The following is a 20,112-nucleotide window of genomic DNA, read 5'->3' on the forward strand; positions in this document are numbered from 1 at the left end:
ATGTGTCTTTTTTCAGCCGTACTAACTATGTAACTATGTAACTACCGCGGTAGCAGCCATAGCGGCTGCTACAGGGCCCGCGACTTGAGGGGGCCCGTGCCGCCAGCTGACATGCCCCCCCATATGCCCAGTGACAACGCTAGCAGCCATCATGGCTGCTACAGCGGTAGCGCCGCTGCTATGGGGCCCGCGCTGCAGAGCCTGCAACAAGTATGGGCCGGGGCGACACAGGCCCTCTCATGCCCATAGTCGTTGCTAGCACCGGAGGGGGCCCTGGTCCTAGTGATAGCCAAATACATGCATTAGCGCTGAATGCCTGACCATTCAGCACGTTACAATGACGTAATCGCGCCGCTTCCGTGCTTGAAAGGTGCTGATTGACGGGGCAAGTCATTCTGCCCCGCCAATCAGCGTAATTGAATGACGCGTCGTTCAGCTCCAGCAGACCTGCTCAGAAGAGAGCAGGTCTGCATTGCCAGTGGACAGTGTGGGAACGGAATCATGTGAGCATGTGGGGACGTGGGGCACACTCTACAGGGGGGTCTATATGTGGGGATGTGGGCCACTATATACAGGGGGGTCTATATGTGGGGATGTGGGCCACTACATACAGGGGGGTCTATATTTGGGCCACTATATACAGGGGTGGGCTATATGTGGACCACTATATACATGGGCGTCTATATGTGGGGATATGGGCCACTATCTACAGTGGGGTCTATATATGGGCCACTATCTACAGGGGGGTGTATATGTGGGGATGTGGGGCACTATCTACAGGGGGGTCTATATGTGGGGCACTATATACAGGGGGAGCTATATGTGAGACACTACAGGGGTGGGCTATATGTAGAGCACTATAGGGGAGCTATTTTTAGGGCACTTTCTACAGGGGTGGGCTATATATGGGACACTATATACAGGGGTGGGTTACCTGTGGGGCACTAACTACAGGGTGGTTATATGTAGGGCACGGTCTAAAGGGGTAGGCTATATGTGGGACACTATATACAGGGGGAGCTATATGTGAGACTATCTACAGAGGTGGGCTATACGTGGAGCACTGTCTATAGGGGAAGCTATATGTAGGGCAGCACGGTGGCTTAGTATTTAGCACTATTGCCTTGCAGCTCTGGAGTCCATACAGAGGGCTGTATGTGGGACACTATCTACAGGGGCTTCTATGTAGGTCACTATCTACAGAGGCTCTATGGGGGTCACTATCTACAGGGGGCTATGGGGGCACTATCTACAGGGGGCACGGTGTGTGTGTGTGTGTGTGTGTGTGTGTGACAGTGTATGGTACTATTATAATCAGGGACACAGTGTATGGCGCTATTATAGTTAGAGGTGCAGTGTATGGTGCTTTATTATATTTAGAGGTGTTGAGAATTTTATCTTTGTTTATAGGTGCAGAAATGTTTTAAAAGTTAGAAGCTGAAGACATCTGAGCGAAAAACTGCAGAAATGGGTCATGGCCGGTAGAAATCCATCATAGATGTCTGGACCGGAGGGAGAAGAAAATAACTAGAATCGGAGACGTCACTGGTGAGTCACTTAATGTAAATGTTTATTCTGCCTCTATTCAGTAATGTAGTCACTGTGTGATCTGCAGCGAGATGATGGTGTTATGATTTTTTTTGTGAAACAGCATCTCCCAGCATATCCTCACCATTGTTCTGACCACGCTGGGAGCTGTAGTTTTACACCGTACAAACCTATACGGCAGGGGTCGCACTAAATTGAGCTGTATGTGTTCTGGTGTTGTGTCTATATATGTACTGATCTTTGTTCTGATGCTGTATGTAAGTACTGAGCTTGGTTCTGGTGTTGTATAAACGTATGCGATTGGTTTTTGTGCTGTATATATGTAATGAGTTTGGTTCTGGTGCTGTATATATGTACTGAGCTTTGTCCTGGTGCTGTATTTATGTACTGAGGTTGGTTCTGGTGCTGTATATATGTATGGGCTTGGTTCTAGTGCTGTATTTATGTACTGAGCTTGGTTCTAGTGCTGTATATATGTACTGAGCTTGGTTCTAGTGCTGTATATATGTACTGAGCTTAGTTCTAGTGCTGTATATATGTACTGAGCTTGGTTCTGGTGCTGTATATATGTACTGATCTTGGTTGTGGTACTGTATTTATGTACTGAGCTTGGTTGTGGTACTGTATATATGTCAGAGCTTGATTCTGGATCTGTAATTATATAGGATATATTTATAATAACAAAATTTCAGGGCAGATGGAATTGTTCTCAATTCATTGTATATTTAATGGGAATCTGTCAGGTAGTTTTAACCCCTTGAACCTCCACCATGAGGTAATACATGACCTGACAGTATTACCAAAATTCCCTTGTATGTTTTTTTTCAGATGCAGCAAAATCCTTAAAATCCTCTTTTAAAACAGCGCACACTATGAGCTAATTACTCATTAAAGGGTCATGGGGCGGTGCCGCTATCCTGAAGAGTCGCATAGTCCTGCCTCCAAACCCACCTTTCCATGTTTGAGTGACATCTCCCTGGCTGATACAACTTTCTCGGATGCGCCATTGTCTTGTGGCACTATACAAATGGGGGGGCTGTGTGGCACTATACACAAAGGGGGGCTGTGTGGCACTATACACAATGGGGAGCTGTGTATAGGCGGGGCTATATTGCATTGTCTACAGGGGGGCACTATTTATAAGGGGGGCTGCTGGTGGCACCCGGGGGGGCCCCGGTCAAGAGTTTGCTATGGGGCCCAGTCTTTCCTAGTTACGCCCCTGACAGGATACATAAAAGAAGTGTAGAGTGAGGTATACAGTCAGGGGGGGGAATGCAGACATGGAGAGTTGTGTTTCTACCGGAGGTCTTCTTTAAACAGTATTGTATTATGTGTCATATTCTTTTACACATGTATTGACTTTTGTTCCTCTTTTCCAGAATGGATTGAATCAATACTGCTTCATGTTTTTCTTCGTGGCATGCATTTTAATTGCTGGCTTCATCTACTTCATTGTACCAGAAACAAAGAACAAATCATTTCTCGATATCAAAGAGGACTTCAAGAAACTTAACTATGGACATTCTTATACAAGTTCACAACAAGTGGAAGACCATAGTAATACGCTAGATGAAACCATGTAAACTTTGTGAATGCACTCCTTACTTTTATTAAATAATAAAAATAAGCTCCATTTCTACATTTATCTAAAGGCTATAAAAATAAGATTGGGTAAACTGGTCAGGTTTGTGTAATATAAATTGCTGCTTAGACTGGTCAATACTTGATAACATGGAGTAGATAGCAATCATCTCCTTTTCATTTTGCACTGAAGATATTAAAGTTAAAAAGGTCTTGTCACTATGTCATATAAGTTGAACTGGTTAACTGATCTGAATAGCGGTCTCCCTGATTCTAGCATTTTTTTTCCGGGACCTCCCGTTCCAGAGATATGACCCACCGTTTTGTTGGCTCCCTATATGCTAATTTGTTGTAGTTAATCAACAGGGTGAATCTAGCTTCCCTGCCCCTGATGCTGACCAATAAGTGCGAGGCAGATTGAGGGTAGTTCACACCCTGTTGGCTAACTACAGCAAATTAGCATATGGGAAGCCAACACAGCAGTGGGTCATATCTCTGGAACGGGGGAGTTCAGGAATAAAACAACAGCACTGGAAACAGCGCTATTCAGGTCAGTAGACCAATTCAACGTAAGGGGGTTTTACACTGGGCGATTATCGGGCAGACTAGCGTTGACGATAATTGCCCTGTGTAAACAGTGGAACGACCAGCAGATGAACAAGCAAACTCCCAATATTCTGCTGCTCGTATAGATTTAATAAAGTCAAATATTATCGTTGTCGGCAGCACATCTCCCTGTGTAAACAGGGAGACGCGCTGCCAACATGATAATACTGTATGGGGACGAGCGATCGGAGTAATGACCACTAGTCCCCATCTGTGTGACAGGAGCAAACGAGCGCCGATCAATGATGTCTCGTTGATAGGCGCTCGCTGCAATCGGCCAGTGTAAAAGGCCCTTTATAAGACCTATTGACAGGTCCTTTTTAAGAACCCTTTGTAGAACAACATATTGTAAACTCACAAATGTGATATGAAAAATTATTAAAACAAGCACAGAAGAAAAGATGTCCACCATTTCAAAGTTTGCTACATATAATAAACTATATATTTTACCACTATATGTCGGCTTTAATCATATTACATTAATTAACCCGTTAGTGACCGGTCCATAGTCTTTCTATGTCGGTCACTAACGGGCTTTATTCCGATGCCATTGACTTTCTATGTCACTGCATCGGAATAAAGTAGCGCCGCCGGGGAGAGGTTTAGCTCCCTGCTCTCAGCTGCCGGAGGTAGCTGGGGACCGCTGTTTTCAACGAATACCGGCGACCGCCGTTACAATGGATTTGCCAATGTAAATGAGGTTTTTATCTCCTCTCACCATGTATGTTTGGTGAGAGGAGATAAAAAAACTACTTGTTAGGCCCCCTGCTGCCACCGTTCGTGTCTCCCCCCCACCCCTAACTGCCGGGAAAAAAAGAAAAATGGCGCACGCATGCGCTGTCAGTGTAAGGCAGCTATTCTGCCTGTACATAGAAACTGATCAGGGACCCTGATAATTGGTCCCTGATCAGATGGTCACCGTGATATACCTATCACAGTGACCATAGTCCCATATTTTCAAAATACAGCACAGGATTTGTGCTCTTTCCCTCCCTCCTCTCACTGTAGTTGATCTGTGATAGGAGAGAGAGAAATACTATACAAATCTTGTGCTGTATTATACTGTGAAATACACCACATATTTGCCAGTGTTCCTATATTATCCGTAATCACTCCAGATTACCCGTAATTACCCCAGATTACCCGTAATTACTTGTTATCTCCGTAATTCTTTTTCTCTCTCGCTGTTTTAGTTGCTGTTATTAACTGCGGTTTACCGTATTTTTTTTTATTTTTTTCTGTTAGTGTTGTGTCTATATTATATATATAAAAAAATACCAAAAAAATGTAAGATACAAAAAAAAAAAAATGTACTTGTTAGTTTAGTGTTACAAAATAATAAACCGCAGAAGCCGCAGAATGTTCTCTGCAGAGCAGGCATACGCCATGCTATGCTCTAGCGGTTCCGTCAGCGATACGGACACTGCGTCAGAAGCAGAACTTGACTCAGAAAACGACACAAGTTCTGCTTCTGCCACTGGATCCCCCAGCCCTATGGTGGTGGACGCAGCTGTCACCGGGGAAGGGTCAGGAGCAGGGCCTAGTACTGCAGTCCCTCCCGCAATGTGGGATTCTGCACTTTCTTTCTCCCCCCAAATTCCGCCACTTACAGCGACTCCAGGAATCAACACTGATGTCACAAATTTTACCCCCTATAATTTTTTTAATTTGTTTATAGGCGATCAGGTCCTGGAACTAATTGTCCAGCAGACAAATTTATACGCAAGGCAACTATGCCAGAGGATGGATCACCACAACCGTCTGTGAAATTAAATTTTTGGGGGGAATTACACTAAACATGGGGATAGTAAAAAAAAACCTTCTATCCGCTCCTACTGGGCTACCAGCCCTATCCATAGCACCCCTGTATTTGCTGCTGTCATGACCCGAATGCGCTATGAGACTCTAATGCGTTTCATGCACTTCTCAGACAACTCCCAAATCCCCCCAAGAAGTGACCCAGGCCATGATCGCCTCAACAAGTTAAGACCCCTCATCTCCCTCCTATCTGAGTCATTTCTAAATTTGTACACCCCAAGACAAAAAATAGCAGTAGACGAGTCCCTTATGTCCTTCAAGGGCCGTCTATCGTTTCGCCAATACACCCCCTCCAAAAGAGCCCGATACGGTGTGAAGCTTTATAAGGTGTGTGAGAGCACAACGGGCTACACCTGTGCCTTTTTTATATATGAGGGCAGGGACCGCCACCTTAATCCCCCAGGATGCCCAGAGGATATTGGCATTAGTGGGAAAATTGTCTGGGAACTCATGGTGCCATACCTACAGAAAGGGTACCATGTGTACACCGAAAATTATTACACCAGTGTCCCCCTGTATAAGTCCCTCCATGCTGCTAATACAGGGGCCTGTGGGACGGTACGCAAAAATAGAGTCGACTTCCCTCAACAACTGGTGTCCAGGAGAATAGAAATGGGTGCGACACTCTCCTTTGCAAGCAACCAGTTGCTCGCTGTCAAATGGAGTGACAAAAAGGAGGTTTACATGCTGACCACCGTGCATGAGGACACCACAGTGGCAGTGAGAGAGAGGGGCGCTACCTCTGATAAGAGGAAACCGGTCTGCGTGGTGGACTATAATAAGTTCATGGGGGGAGTCGATCTATCTGACCAGGTCCTACAACCGTACCTGGTCAAGCGCAAACCTAGGGCCTGGTATAAAAAGGTAGCGATCTACCTCATCCAAATGGCCACTTACAACAGCTATGTGCTCTACAAGACCCAGGGAACGCTCAGTTTACTCCTATATCAGGAGAAAATTATAGAGCACCTCCTGTTTGACTCCCCCCGCACCTGGAGAATCCTTTGAGTCAGAGGAAGTCAAAAGGCTCACTGAGCGCCACTTCCTTCACCCCATCCCTGCCACTGAGAATAAGGAATACCCCCAAAGGAGATGCCGGGTGTGCAGTAAACATGGAAGGAGGAGGGATACCCGGTTTTACTGCCCTATGTGCCCTTCAAATCCAGGCCTGTGCAACTTCCCCTGTTTTGAGACCTATCACACCGTTTCTAATTATTGATTTTATATATAATTTAGGGAACACCAAAAAGGGTGGGGTGGGGGATTTATTTTAGGGAGTCAATTTCATTTATTCATATTTTTTGTTTAGTTTTTGGGCTTTCCAAGGGAGGGAGGGATTTTCACGGGGAGGTAGTATATTATTTCTTTCAGACTGTAAAACTAATTTCCCCCTTTTTGATTTTTTTTATACATTTCTTGGACAATTAAATCCTGGACATGATCACTCACAAATGAATACTGTTTATTGTGCAGGAGCCCACATCTGTCTATTCATAACATGGACCCCCACAAGTGTTCTTGAAATAAAAAATAAATGTGGGCATTGCATTTATTAGTAGATAAATCCAACACCTGCGGCCCGTGCCGCCCCTGAAGTAGTAGAAGTCGTGCATTTTAGCAATGGTTACAAGAATAAATTGAGGATATATTTCCTTTTTCTTATGACTGTGTCCTGCCACATACAGCTGTTACATTCCTAATTCTTTACCGTGATATGGGCATGATATTTTTTTTTGGAGGATCTCTAATAATCGAGCTGTTCCTTATCAATACACCATGGGCTATGTTACAGTTCTTCTGGAAATACTGACATCATTTTAGGGATTAGTAATCCTTTACTGTTTCTATAGATGGTTTTGGACACTGCCCCTTTATATATTCTGTAGGTGATTGGTTGTTTTGTGGACATAGCGGTTCCTACCTTGCCGGGCAGGGGCCTGTTATGGTGTACCGCGTCACTTGGCACATTCGTCCCTCATAAGGATTGATGGAGCTAAAGAGACGTTGAACAACCAGTCACTGGAAAAAAAAAAACCTTGTCATGACAGCCCTGCAGGTGTTCTTCTATCTAGTGAACAGACTCGAGTTTGCAACATAGTTGGATGCATTTTCCTCCATTTGTTTGAAGATATTGCCCGTCACTCCAGTACAGTTTATTTTTTCCTCTCTGACTGATTTTATATTAGGACAGAATTCTGTCCATAATGACATCATAATGGCACAGATGCGGGACAACTGCTTCTTCAGCAAGACATAGTCATAAGTACAGGCAAATACGTCTATAGCAACATGTATCCGTTATGAATACACGGCTTCACTTCTCTTTTGTATGCTGCACAAATTTATTAATGTGGCATATTTCTAACAAAATAACCTTCTACCACGTCTCCTCTATTTTATCTGGAAACGTAATAAGAATTTGAAGAAAACATTATATACCCATATAAAGTACAGTTAAGTTTACCGCTCAGACGGCACTTGTAACAGTCCAATATCATTCAGTATGGACTCTCTCCCAGAAAAATGCAGTGGACAATCCACAATCCAATGAGGGTGTGGATGGTAATTCTTATAGTTCCACCAAGCTCCTTATCGTCTCTCTCCACATTCAAAGAACTCCTGGTAGGAAAAGGATCTTATGTCTCTAATAGATAGAAAAAGGAAGACACATAGTGCAACACCCTCTGAAAAAAGATTGCTCCACGCCAAGTTTAATCCATACTCACAGAAGTAACAAGAAATAAAAGCATCAAGGTAAGTAAAAATCTTTAAAATTTCTAGGCGGCACGCCAAACACTCTCGCCTGACCCTGGGTTTCGCCCTTCCGGCTTCCTCTGGGGCATATGAGTCCTGAAAGTCTCCGGGTGCTCCCTTCATTTTGGGCCCTGCCGTGTGTCCAGGCAATGCATTAGGGCCACAATGTGGGTATTTTTGAAAACAGGAGAAACAGGGTGATAGATTTTGTGGTGTGTTTCTTCATTTTCATGTTCGCTTTACAAAGAAATCGGTCTTCAAAGTGATACTTTTATATAAAAAGTGATTTTTTTTAAATTTCATCTGCTATGCATTAAATTTAGCAAAAAACTGTTGCGTCAAAACACTTACAACACCCCTTAATAAATACCTTAAAGAGGCTCTGTCACCAGATTTTGCTACCCCTATCTGCTATTGCAGCAGATAGGCGCTGCAATGTAGATTACAGTAACGTTTTTATTTTTTAAAAACGAGCATTTTTGGCCAAGTTATGACAATTTTTGTATTTATGCAAATGAGGCTTGCAAAAGTCCAAGTGGGCGTGTTTATGTGCGTACATCGGGGCGTTTTTACTACTTTTACTAGCTGGGCGTTCTGACGAGAAGTATCATCCACTTCTCTTCAGAACGCCCAGCTTCTGGCAGATCACGGTGTGACATCACTTCCCCAGGTCCTGCATCGTGTCAGACGAGCGAGGACACATCGGCACCAGAGGCTACAGTTGATTCTGCAGCAGCATCAGCGTTTGCAGGTAAGTTGATGTAGCTACTTACCTGCAAACGCTGATGCTGCTGCAGAATTAACTGTAGCCTCTGGTGCCGATGTGTCCTCGCTCGTCTGACACGATGCAGGACCTGGGGAAGTGACGTCACAGCGTGATCTGCCAGAAGCTGGGCGTTCTGAAGAGAAGTGGATGATACTTCTCGTCAGAACGCCCAGCTAGTAAAAGTAGTAAAAACGTCCGGATGTACGCAAATAATACACGCCCACTTAGACTTTTACTTTTAAACACGCCCACTTGGACTTTTGCAAGCCTTTTGTTAAGAGTGACTAGGCGCAGACAGGCGCGATGACGTCAGTAAATCATGCCGGTCTGCGCCAAGCTGCTAATGGCTTACGGCACAGTGAATGCTGGAGGAATGAGCCATCAGCGCCTTGCTCCAGCATTAAATTCAACCGTATCTGCGTCCTGAGGATGCAAATATAGTTGGAACCGGGACCTCGGTGAGTGGTTCGCGACTCCCGGAGGTCTTCACACAACTTTATTACGAGATTGTAATGTATTGTATCACGCAGTTTGTGTTTGCGGCGGAGAGTTTAAAGCCCCCCTCTCCTCCTTCTACCGCAAACACAGACAATACAATACACCACACTTACTTAAGAGGATCGCCATCAGGCGACGAGCCAAATTTCCCAACTACCCAAATAAATTTTTTCCTTATGTAAAATAATTAATCTTTATTCGCTACTTGTAGCAAGACAGACCACACAAATAGTTTTAAAATTCTCACTATCATAGATCCGGACCTATGATAGTGAGAATTTTAAAACTATTTGTGTGGTCTGTCTTGCTACAAGTAGCGAATAAAGATTAATTATTTTACATAAGGAAAAAATGTATTTGGGTAGTTGGGAAATTTGGCTCGTCGCCTCAGGGCGATCCTCTTTCTCTTGTCAATTAATAGTGTGCCTGCCAACTACCTGGGGTCTCCCCTTCATTCTTTTTGTGTACACTTACTTAAGGACCCCCCTTTTACTTTTAAACACGCCCACTTGGACTTTTGCAAGCCTCATTTGCATAAATACAAAAATGGTCATAACTTGGCCAAAAATGCTAATTTTTTTAAAAATAAAAACGTTACTGTAATCTACATTGCAGCGCCTATCTGCTGCAATAGCAGATAGGGGTTGCAAAATCTGGTGACAGAGCCTCTTTAAGGGGTCTAGTTTTCTAAATGGGGTCGTTTATGGGGAGTTTCTATCGTTCTGGTAGTTCAAAACCTCTCAAAATATACAGTGGGGCCTAAAACATTTTCAAGCAAAATATGAGTCCTGAAAGCCTCCGGGTGCTCCCTTCCTTTCGGGCCCTGCTATGTGTCCAGGCTACGCATTAGAGTCACAATGGGGGCATTTTTGAAAACAGGAGAAACAGGGTGATAGATTTTGGGGTGTGTTTCTTCATTCTTACGGTCGCTTTACACAGAAATCGGTCTTCAAAGTGATACTTTTATGAAAAAAGTGTTTTGTTTTTTTTTTCACTTGCTATGCATTAAAATTAGCAAAAAACTGTAGGGTCAAAATACTCACTACACCCCTAGATAAATACCTTAAGGGGTCTAGTTTTCTAAATGGGGTCGTTTATGGGGAGTTTGTATTGTTCTAGTAGTTCAAAACCTCTTCAAATGTACAGTGGTGCCTAAAACATTTTCAAGCAAAATATGAGTCCTGAAAGCCTCCGGGTGCTCCCTCCCTTTCGGGCCCTGCCGTGTGTCCAGGCAACGCATTAGGGTCACAATGGGGGCATTTTTTAGAACAGGAGAAACAGGGTGATAGATTTTGGGGTGTGGTGGTTGCTTTACAAAGAACTCGGTCTTCAAAGTGATACTTTTATGAAAAAAGTGAAATTATATTTTTTTACGCCTGCTTTGCATGAATTCTTACAAGAAAACTGTGGGTCAAAATACTTACAACACCCCTTAATAAATACCTTAAGGGGCGTAGTTTTCAAAATGGGGTCACTTGTGGGGGTTTCCACCATTATGACACCTATGAGCCTCTGAAAACCTGGCTTGGTGCAGGAAAACAAAATGTACTTCAAAATTTATACAATTATTACTAAATTTGTAAGTCTTCTAAATTGCTCAAAACATTTTTGTAAAAGAGTAAAAATAGGGAAAAATTATAATTTTTATAAAATTTCTTAATTTTTTTTATTTTTTAATTAATTTCCGCAAATCGTATCAGTCTACTTTTACCACTAAAATAAAGTACAACATGTGACGAAGAAACAATGTCAGAATTACTTGGATATTCAAAACTTTCGCAACGTTATTCTCTGATAAAGTCAGACATACCAGATTTAACAAATCTCGCTTGGTCATTAAGGTCCAAACAGGCCCGGTCATTAAGGGGTTAAAGGGGTTTTCCCACGAGAGACATTTATGACATATCCACAGGATATGTCATAAGTGTCAGATGGATGCGGTTCCCACCTCTGGGACCCGCACCTATCTCCAGAACGGAGCCTTCTAAACCCCGTTCAACCGCTGTGTGTTGCAGCTGAATGAGGTAAATTTCGACCATGAAAAATGTTATATGATCATGGTTACGTAAACAGCGTAACTCGCTGAGCTACGCTGTTTCTGTAAGTTTCATAGAACTTAATGGTAGTTACGGAAACAGCATAGCTTGCATGCTACGCTGCTTCTGTAACTGCCATTCACTACTATAGGAATTACGGAAACAGCAAAGGTCAGCGAGTTACGCTGTTTACGTAACTCACGACCATATAAAATTTTTCATTGTTGGAATTTACCTCATTCAGCTGAAAGACACAGCAGCTGAACAGGGTTTCAGGGGCCCCGTTCTGGAGATAGGTGCGGGTCCCAGAGATGGGACCCGAATCTATCTGACACTTATGACATATCCTGCGGATATGTCATAACTGTCTCTCGTGGGAAAACCCCTTTAATGTAGTGCCTTGATTTTGTCTCCCTGTTAGGCTGGATTCACACAAGCGCATTACGTCCGTAATGGACGGAACGTATTTCGGCCGGAAGTCCCGGACCGAACACACTGCAGGGCTCCTAGCATCATAGTTATGTACGATGCTAGGAGTCCCTGCCTCGCTGCCGGACAACTGTCCCGTACTGAAAACATGATTACAGTACGGGACAGTTGTCCGGCAGCGAGGCAGGGACTCCTATCATCGTACATAACGGACGTAATGTGCTCGTGTGAATCCAGCCTTAGACTACATGCGCATGTTGCGTCATTTCGTTCAGAAAATCTTAACACAGGGCAAAGGAAGAGAAGGATCTCCTCCTCCACTCATCGTGGGAACAGGGAAAGGTAAGTAATTTTATTACTTTTCTATTATGCACATATGGGGGTATTATACTGTATAGGGGGCTGATATGGTGCCAGCTATGAGAGGCATTATACTGTATGGGGGCATTTATGGGGACATTATACTGTATTGGGCAGCTATGAGGGGCATTATACTGTATGGGGCCTGCTATGGGGGCATTATACTCTATAGGGGGGCTGATATGGTGGCAGCTATGGGGGCATTACACTGTGGGGCGACAGGTATGGGGGCATTATAATTTATTGGGGGCTGATATGTTGGCAGCTATGGAGGCATTACACTGTGGGGGGATAGCTATGGGAGCATTATACTGTATTGCAGGCTGATATGGTGGCAGCTATCCGGGCATTACACTGCGGTGGGACAGCTATGGAGGCATTATACTGTATGGGGGGCTGATATGGTGGCAGCTATGGGGGCATTACACTGTGGCGAGACAGCTATGGGGCATTATACTGTGTGGGGGCAGCTATGAGGGGCATTGTACTGTATGGCGGCATTATACTGTGTTGGGTAGCTATGAGGAGCATTATTGTAAAGGATCTGCCAGACACAGCTTCTATGTCGACGCCCGTGGTTAGTCAGTCTTCACCTGCTCCTAAGTCTGATCGAGTGACCCCTCCTTCTACGAATCAGGCTGGGAGGCTGAGGAGTGGGAGAGCCTATCACAGCCTGGCCAGACGGATCTAGCTCCCGCCCTCTGTCTATTTATACCTTCACTTCCTGCTCCTCCTTTGCCTGTGATTCTCCTGTTTCCTGGCTCTGCTGCTGCTGCTTGTACTTTTGTCCTCTGCTCCAAATAGACCCTGGCTTACTGACTACTCTCCTGCTCTGCGTTTGGTACTTCGTACACTCCTGGCTTGACTCGGCTTGTTCACTACTCTCCTGCTCTGCGTTTGGTGCCTCGTACACTCCTGGTTTGACTCGACTCGTTCACTACTCTTGTTGCTCACGGTGTTGCCGTGGGCAACTGTCCCGTTCCCCTAGCTTCTGTGTACCCTTGTCTGTTTGTCTGTCGTGCACATAGTGAGCGTAGGGACCGTCGCCCAGTTGTACGCCGTCGCCTAGGACGGGCCGTTGCAAGTAGGCAGGGACTGAATGGCAGGTAGATTAGGGCTCACCTGTCTGTCTCCCTACCCCGGCATTACAATTATTCTGTATGGGGTTCTGCTATGGGGCTTTATACTGTGTGAGGCAGCTATGGGGGCATTACACTGGGGGGGCAGCTAAGGGGGCATTATACTGTGTGGGGGCAGCTATGAGGGGCATTATACTGTATGGGGCTGCTATGGGGTCATTTATACTGTATGGGGTTGCTATGGGGCAATATACTGTATGGGGGCATTTATGGGGGGCATTATACTGTGTTGGGCAGCTGTGAGGGGCATTATACTGTATGAGGTCTGCTATGGTGGAAATATACTGTATCGGGCTGCTATGGTGGCATTATATGGAGCTGCTATTGGGGCATTATAATGTATGGGGGCATTTATCGGGGGCATTATACTGTGTGGGGCAGCTATGGGGGGCATTATACTGTATGGGGTCTGCTATGCGGGCATTATACTGTGTGGGGCAGCTATGGGAGGCATTATACTGTATGGGGGGCATTATACTGTATGTGGAGCATTATACTGTATGGGGCAGCTACGAGAAGCATTATACTGTATGGGGCAGCTATGGGGGCAATAGACTGGGGGCAGCTAAGGGGGAATTATACTTTGTTGGGGCAGCTATGAGGGGCAATAGACTGTATGGGGCTGCTATGGGGGCATTATACTGTATGGGGTGGCTATGGGGTCATTATACTGTATGGGGGCATTATACTGTGTTGGGCAGCTATGAGGGGCATTATACTGTATGGGGGCAATATACTGCATGGGACTGCTATGGGGGCATTATACTGTATGGGGGCACTTATGGGGGGCATTATACTGTGTTGGGCAGCTATGATGGGCATTATACTGTATGGGGTCTGCTATGCGGGCATTATACTGTGTGGGGCAGCTATGGGGGCATTATACTGTGTGGGGCAGCTATCGGGAGTATTATACTGTATGGGGGGCATTATACTGTATGGGGAGCATTATACTGTGTGGGGGCAGCTACGAGGAGCATTATACTTTATGGGGGCAGCTATGGGGAGCATTATACTGTGTGGGGGCGGCTATGAGTGGCATTATACTGTGTGGGCCTCCATGGGGGCTGTTGGGCAAGGCGGCTGGGCATAGGCGCAGCAGTGGTCTGGTGGTGTTGGGGAGGGGTAGGGGGCCCACGATGAATTCTTGCACCATTGCTTTTACCTATCCAAGCGATTCTGAGATTGTTTTCTCGTGACATATTGTACTTTATGTTAGTGAAAAAATTTGGTCGATAAATTCAATATTTATTTGTGGAAAAACTTCAAATTTTAGCAAAAATTAGCAAAAATTAGCATTTTTCTAAATTTTAATGTATTTGCTTGTAAAACAGATAGTAATACCACACAAAATAGTTACTAGTTAACATCCCCCATATGTCTACTTTATGCTTGCATCATTTTTTTTCACGTACTTTTATTTTTCTAGGACGTTACGAGGCTTAGAACTTTAGCAGCAATTTCTCATATTTTCAATAAAATTTCAATAGGCCATTTTTTCACGGACCAGTTCAGGACTGAAGTGGCTTTGAGGGCCTTATATATTAGAAAGTCCCCATAAATCACCCCATTTTGAAAACTGCACCCCTCAAGGTATTCAAAACCACATTCAGAAAGTATTTTAACCCTTTAGGCGTTTTACAGGAATTAAGGCAAAGTAGAGGTGAAATTGACAAATTTCATTTTTTTTGCCGAAATTCATTTCTAATAAAAAAAAATCTGTAACACAGAAGGTTTTACCAGGGAAACGCAACTCAATATTTATTGCCCAGATTCTGCAGATTTTAGAAATATCCAACGTGTGGCCCTAGTGTACTAATGGACTGAAACACAGGCCGCAGAAGCAAAGGAGCACCTAGTGGATTTTGGGGCCTCCTTTTTTTAGGAATATATTTTAGGCACCATGTCAGGTTTGAGGAGGTCGAAACCCCCAAAAAGTGACCCAATTTTGGAAACTACACCCCTCAAGGCAATTTTCTAGGGGTATAGTTAGCATTTTGACCCCACAGTTTTTTTGCAGAATTTAGTGGAATTAGTCTGTGAAGATGAAAATCACCTATTTTTCTGTGGAAACATAGAATTTTTTCATTTTTACAAGGAATAAAGGAGAAAAAGCCGCCCAACCTTTGTAAAGCAATTTCTCCAGATTACGGCAATGCCCCATATGTGGTCGCAAACTGATGTTTGGACCCACAGCAGGGCTCAGGAGGGAAAGAGCGCCTTTTGGATTTTGGAACGCAGATTTTGCTGGATTGGTTTTCAGTGCCATGTCGGGTTTGCAACGCCCCGGAGGGACCAAAACAGTGGAAACCCCCCAAAAGTGACCCTATTTTGGAATCTACACCCCTCAAGGAATTTTTCTAGGGGTATAGTGAGCATTTTGGCCCCTCAGGATCTTTTTTAGAGCTAAGGATACCAAAAAACAGCGATTTTGGCGCTTTAAATTCTTTATTTATTACAGCGTTCACCGTGCGCAATAAATTACATTTTAATTTATTCTGCCAGTCGGTACGATTACGCCGATACCATATGTGTATAGTTTTTTTTAAGTTTGCAGCGTTTGCACAATAAAATTACGTTTCTATAAAATTATTTATTTTCTGAGACACGCTATTCTGAGCCGTAACTATTTTTTCGTCAAAAAAGCTGTGGGTGGTCTTGTTTTTTGCGGGACGGGTTGTAGTTTTTATTGGTACCATTTTGGGGTAAATGAGACTATTTGATCACTTTTTATTCTATATCTTGGGAGGGGTGGTGACCAAAAAATAGCGATGCTGACAGTTTTCCGTTTATTTTGTTTGCGGCGTACACCGTGCGAAAAAATGAACATTAGAGTTTCATAGCTTGGGTCGTTACGAACACGGTGATACCAAATATGTGTACTTTTTTTTAACGTTTTCATTTTTTCCCTATAATAAATGACTTATTATAGGAAAACAAAACCTTTTATTTTTACACTTTTATAAAACATTTTTATTAACTTTTTTTTTACTTTTTACACTTTATCTTTTTGACCTGCAGCTTTGATCGCTGCTAGAATAGATTACACTACCTAGGTAGTGTAACGTATTCCAACTGTCAGTGTGACGTCACAGTCACTCTGACAGTTGGTCTACGAGGATCAGCAGAGGCTGATCCTCATAGGCTTCCATACATGGCAGACCCGGAGGCCGTTGTTTGGCCCCCGGGTGCCATCACAAGCATCAGAAGCCCCCACGATTGCATGCGGGCTGCTGATGCGCTACAAACCCGCTACATGCGGAGATCGCAATCGAGCCCCGCATGTAACAGGTTAATTGCCGAAATCAGCGGCGATGAGCCGCTGATCGGCAACACTGGAGTGTCAGCTGTTGGGGACAGCTGATCTCCAAGTTCCCGACACAGTGAACACTCTAACAGGAAGCCTATCAGGACCAGCCGAAGGTTGGTCCTGATGGGCTTCCGTCCATGGCAGACCCGGAAGCCATTGTTTGGCACCCGTTTGCCATACTAACTATTGGCAGACCCCGCGATTTCAGACCGGGGTCTGCCAGTATGCTAGAAACCCCTCAAATTCGGCGATTGCAACCGATCGCCGAATTTAAGGGGTTAATTCGCCTAAATCAGCGGCAAAGGACCGCTGGCCGGCAAGAGGGGAGTGTCAGCTGTCGGCGACAGCTGACCTCCCGGTTCCCGGTGCACACCGTCGCCGACAGTGTGCACCGGGAAAAACTCAGTAACTGTACGTCCTCGTGAGGGAAGTAACCTCCCGCAACGACGGACAGTTACGTCCTCGTGCGGATAGGGGTTAAGGGGTTGTATGGAGCGGTCATAATGGCCGAGCGCGCTCCATACTGAGCGGGTGGAATCAAAGATCACCTTTATTCCGCCCGTTTATGCCCTTAGATGCCGCAGTCAATCGCGACCGCGGCATCTGAGCCATTAGAAAGATGGGGCAGCCCTCCCCAACATCCCATCACGTCCCCTGCGTTGTGATCGCGGGGTAACGATAATTTTCATGGCAGTCAAAATTACAATATACTGCAATACATTAGTATTGCAGAATATAGTGCAAGTGATTCAAGTTTGGTTCACTTGAATCGCTGGTTCAAGTTTTAATGTGCAATAAAAAAATATTAAAAGTTAAAAAAAAACATTTTCCCATTTTTTTCCCTAAAATGATGTTAAAACACAAATTAACTTAACTGATATTACCGCGTCCATAAAAGTTTGAACTATCACAATTTAACGTTATTTGCTGTTTTAGTGTCATCTTAGCTCCCAAAAATTGGAATAAAAAGTGATGAAAAAGTCACATGTATCCCAAAATGGTACAAATTAAAACTACAGCTCGTCTCGCAAATAATAATCTATGAAAATATAAAAAAAATTTGGCTCTCAGAATATGGCAACACAAAACATTTTTTTTTTAGTTCTTTCTTTGTAAAAGTAGTAAAACATAAAATATATATATAAATTTGGTATTGCTGTTATCATATCAACCTGTAGAATAAAGTTAACTTGTCATTTTTACCAAATGATGAACGCCGTAAAACGAAACCCAAGAAATAATGGCGTAATCACTGTTTTTTCGGCCATTTCACGTCACAAATAATTTTTTTCCAGTTTCACAGTACATTATATGGTACATTAAATGGTGCCATGATAAACTAAAACTCGTCCTGCAAAAAACAACCCTTTATACGGCTATGTCAATGAAAAAATAAAAAAGTTATGGCTTTTGGATTGCTGGGAGGAAAAAACGAAAATGAAAACACGAAAATTGGCTCTGGAGGGAAGGGGTTAAATGGGATTTATTTTCTATGTTGTATTTTACTTTAACCTGATGGGAACCTATTTATTGTATGAGTATACAGGAGAAAGGCCTTAAACTCTCTATGACGCTCCAAGGTGGCATTATTCTTGTACCACAAAATCGGATAGCATCCACCATGTGACCCTAGCTGAGATTCTATGAAAAATGTAATTTGAGCATACCTAGTTCCATATTCACCCTAATAGTTCCTTAATGTAATGACGGGGGTGGGGAGACAGACAAGTGAGCCCTAATCTACCCACCACTCAGTCCCTGCCTACTTGCAACGACCCGCCCTAGGCGACGGGGTACAACTGGGCGACGGTCCCTACGCTCAATAAGTGTACGACAGACAAACAGACAAGGGTACACAGAGCTAGGGGAAGAAAGGGGCAGTTGCCCACGGCAACACCGTGAGCAACAAGAGAAGTGAACAAGCCGAGTCAAACCAGGAGAGTACGAGGTGCCAAACGCAGAGTAGAAGAGTAATAAACAAGCCGAGTCAAACCAGGAGTGTACGAGGTACCAAACGCAGAGCAGGAGAGTAGTCAGCAAGCCGGGGTCAATATGAAGCAAGGACAATGGTACAAAAAGCTGCAGCAGGGCCAGGAAACCAAACGAGAAGAATCACAAGCAAAGGAGGAACAGGAAAGGCAGGTATAAATAGACAGAGGGCGGGAGCTAGCTCCGTCTGGCCAGGCTGTGATAGGTTCTCCCACTCCTAAGCCTGCCACCCTGAGTGGTGGAAGATGGAGTCAGTCTCACAGACATAGAAGCAGGTGCAGACTGATTATCTATGGGCGTTAACCCCGAAGCTGTGCCAGGCAGATCTTTTACAGTACCCCCACTTTTATGAGGGGCCACCGGACCCTTTCTAAGTGGACCTGTTTTACTGGGGGAACGAAGGTGAAACCTCCTGACCAATATCCCAGCGTGGACATCCCGAGCGGGTACCCAAGTCCTCTCCTCAGGCCCGTATCCTCTCCAATGGACCAGGTACTGGAGGGAGCCTTGGACCATCCTGCTGTCCACAATCTTGGCGACCTCGAATTCTGACCCCTCAGGGGTGAGAACAGGGACCGGAGGTTTCCTCGAGGGAGCCAAGGACGGGGAGCAGCGTTTAAGGAGGGAGGAATGGAACACGCCGTGTACTCGAAAAGATGGAGGCAACTCCAGTCGGAGGAGACAGGATTGAGGACTTCAATGACCTTGTACGGCCCTATAAACCGGGAAGCAAACTTCTTGGACGGGACCTTAAGGCGCAAATTTTTAGACGATAGCTACACCAGATCCCCGACCATAAACAAAGGGTTTGCAGAACGTTTTCTATCTGCCTGAGTTTTTTGTATTCTTCTGAACCTGAGCCCAGGCTGTGCACAGTTCTCGATGAACGACCTCTACCTCGGGATTGTTGGAACTACCAGGTGAAACGGAAGAGAACCGTGGATTAAACCCAAAATTACAGAAAAAGGGGGAGACCCCTGACGAGTTACTGACCCGGTTATTAAGGGAAAATTCGGAGAGGGGAATGAATGAGACCCAATCATATTGACAGTCAGAGATAAAACACCTTAAATATTGTTCTAGAGACTGATTAGTCCTCTCAGTTTGGCCATTCGTTTCAGGATGGAAGGCAGAGGAGAAGGACAGATCAATCTCCAACTTTTTACAGAAGGCTCTCCAAAACAATGAAACAAATTGTACCCTCCTATCAGAAACAATATTGACAGTGACCCCATGGAGACGCAGGATGTGTTTGACAAACAAGGTAGCTAACGTCTT

At 44.4% G+C, this 20,112-nt stretch overlaps 1 protein-coding gene across 1 annotated transcript in view; it reads left to right on the forward strand.

The window, feature by feature from the left end:
- LOC142652441 (solute carrier family 2, facilitated glucose transporter member 11-like) overlaps positions 1-3,140 on the forward strand; it is a 117,627-nt gene extending 114,487 nt beyond the window's left edge. The window contains exon 12 of the mRNA XM_075828104.1: positions 2,928-3,140. Coding sequence (XP_075684219.1) covers positions 2,928-3,131 — 204 coding nt within the window. The 3' untranslated portion in view covers positions 3,132-3,140. The remainder of the gene's footprint in view (positions 1-2,927) is intronic.
- Positions 3,141-20,112: the final 16,972 nt, after the last annotated feature.

The sequence above is a fragment of the Rhinoderma darwinii genome, chromosome 1, assembly GCF_050947455.1.
Source record: "Rhinoderma darwinii isolate aRhiDar2 chromosome 1, aRhiDar2.hap1, whole genome shotgun sequence".
Taxonomy (NCBI): domain Eukaryota; kingdom Metazoa; phylum Chordata; class Amphibia; order Anura; family Rhinodermatidae; genus Rhinoderma; species Rhinoderma darwinii.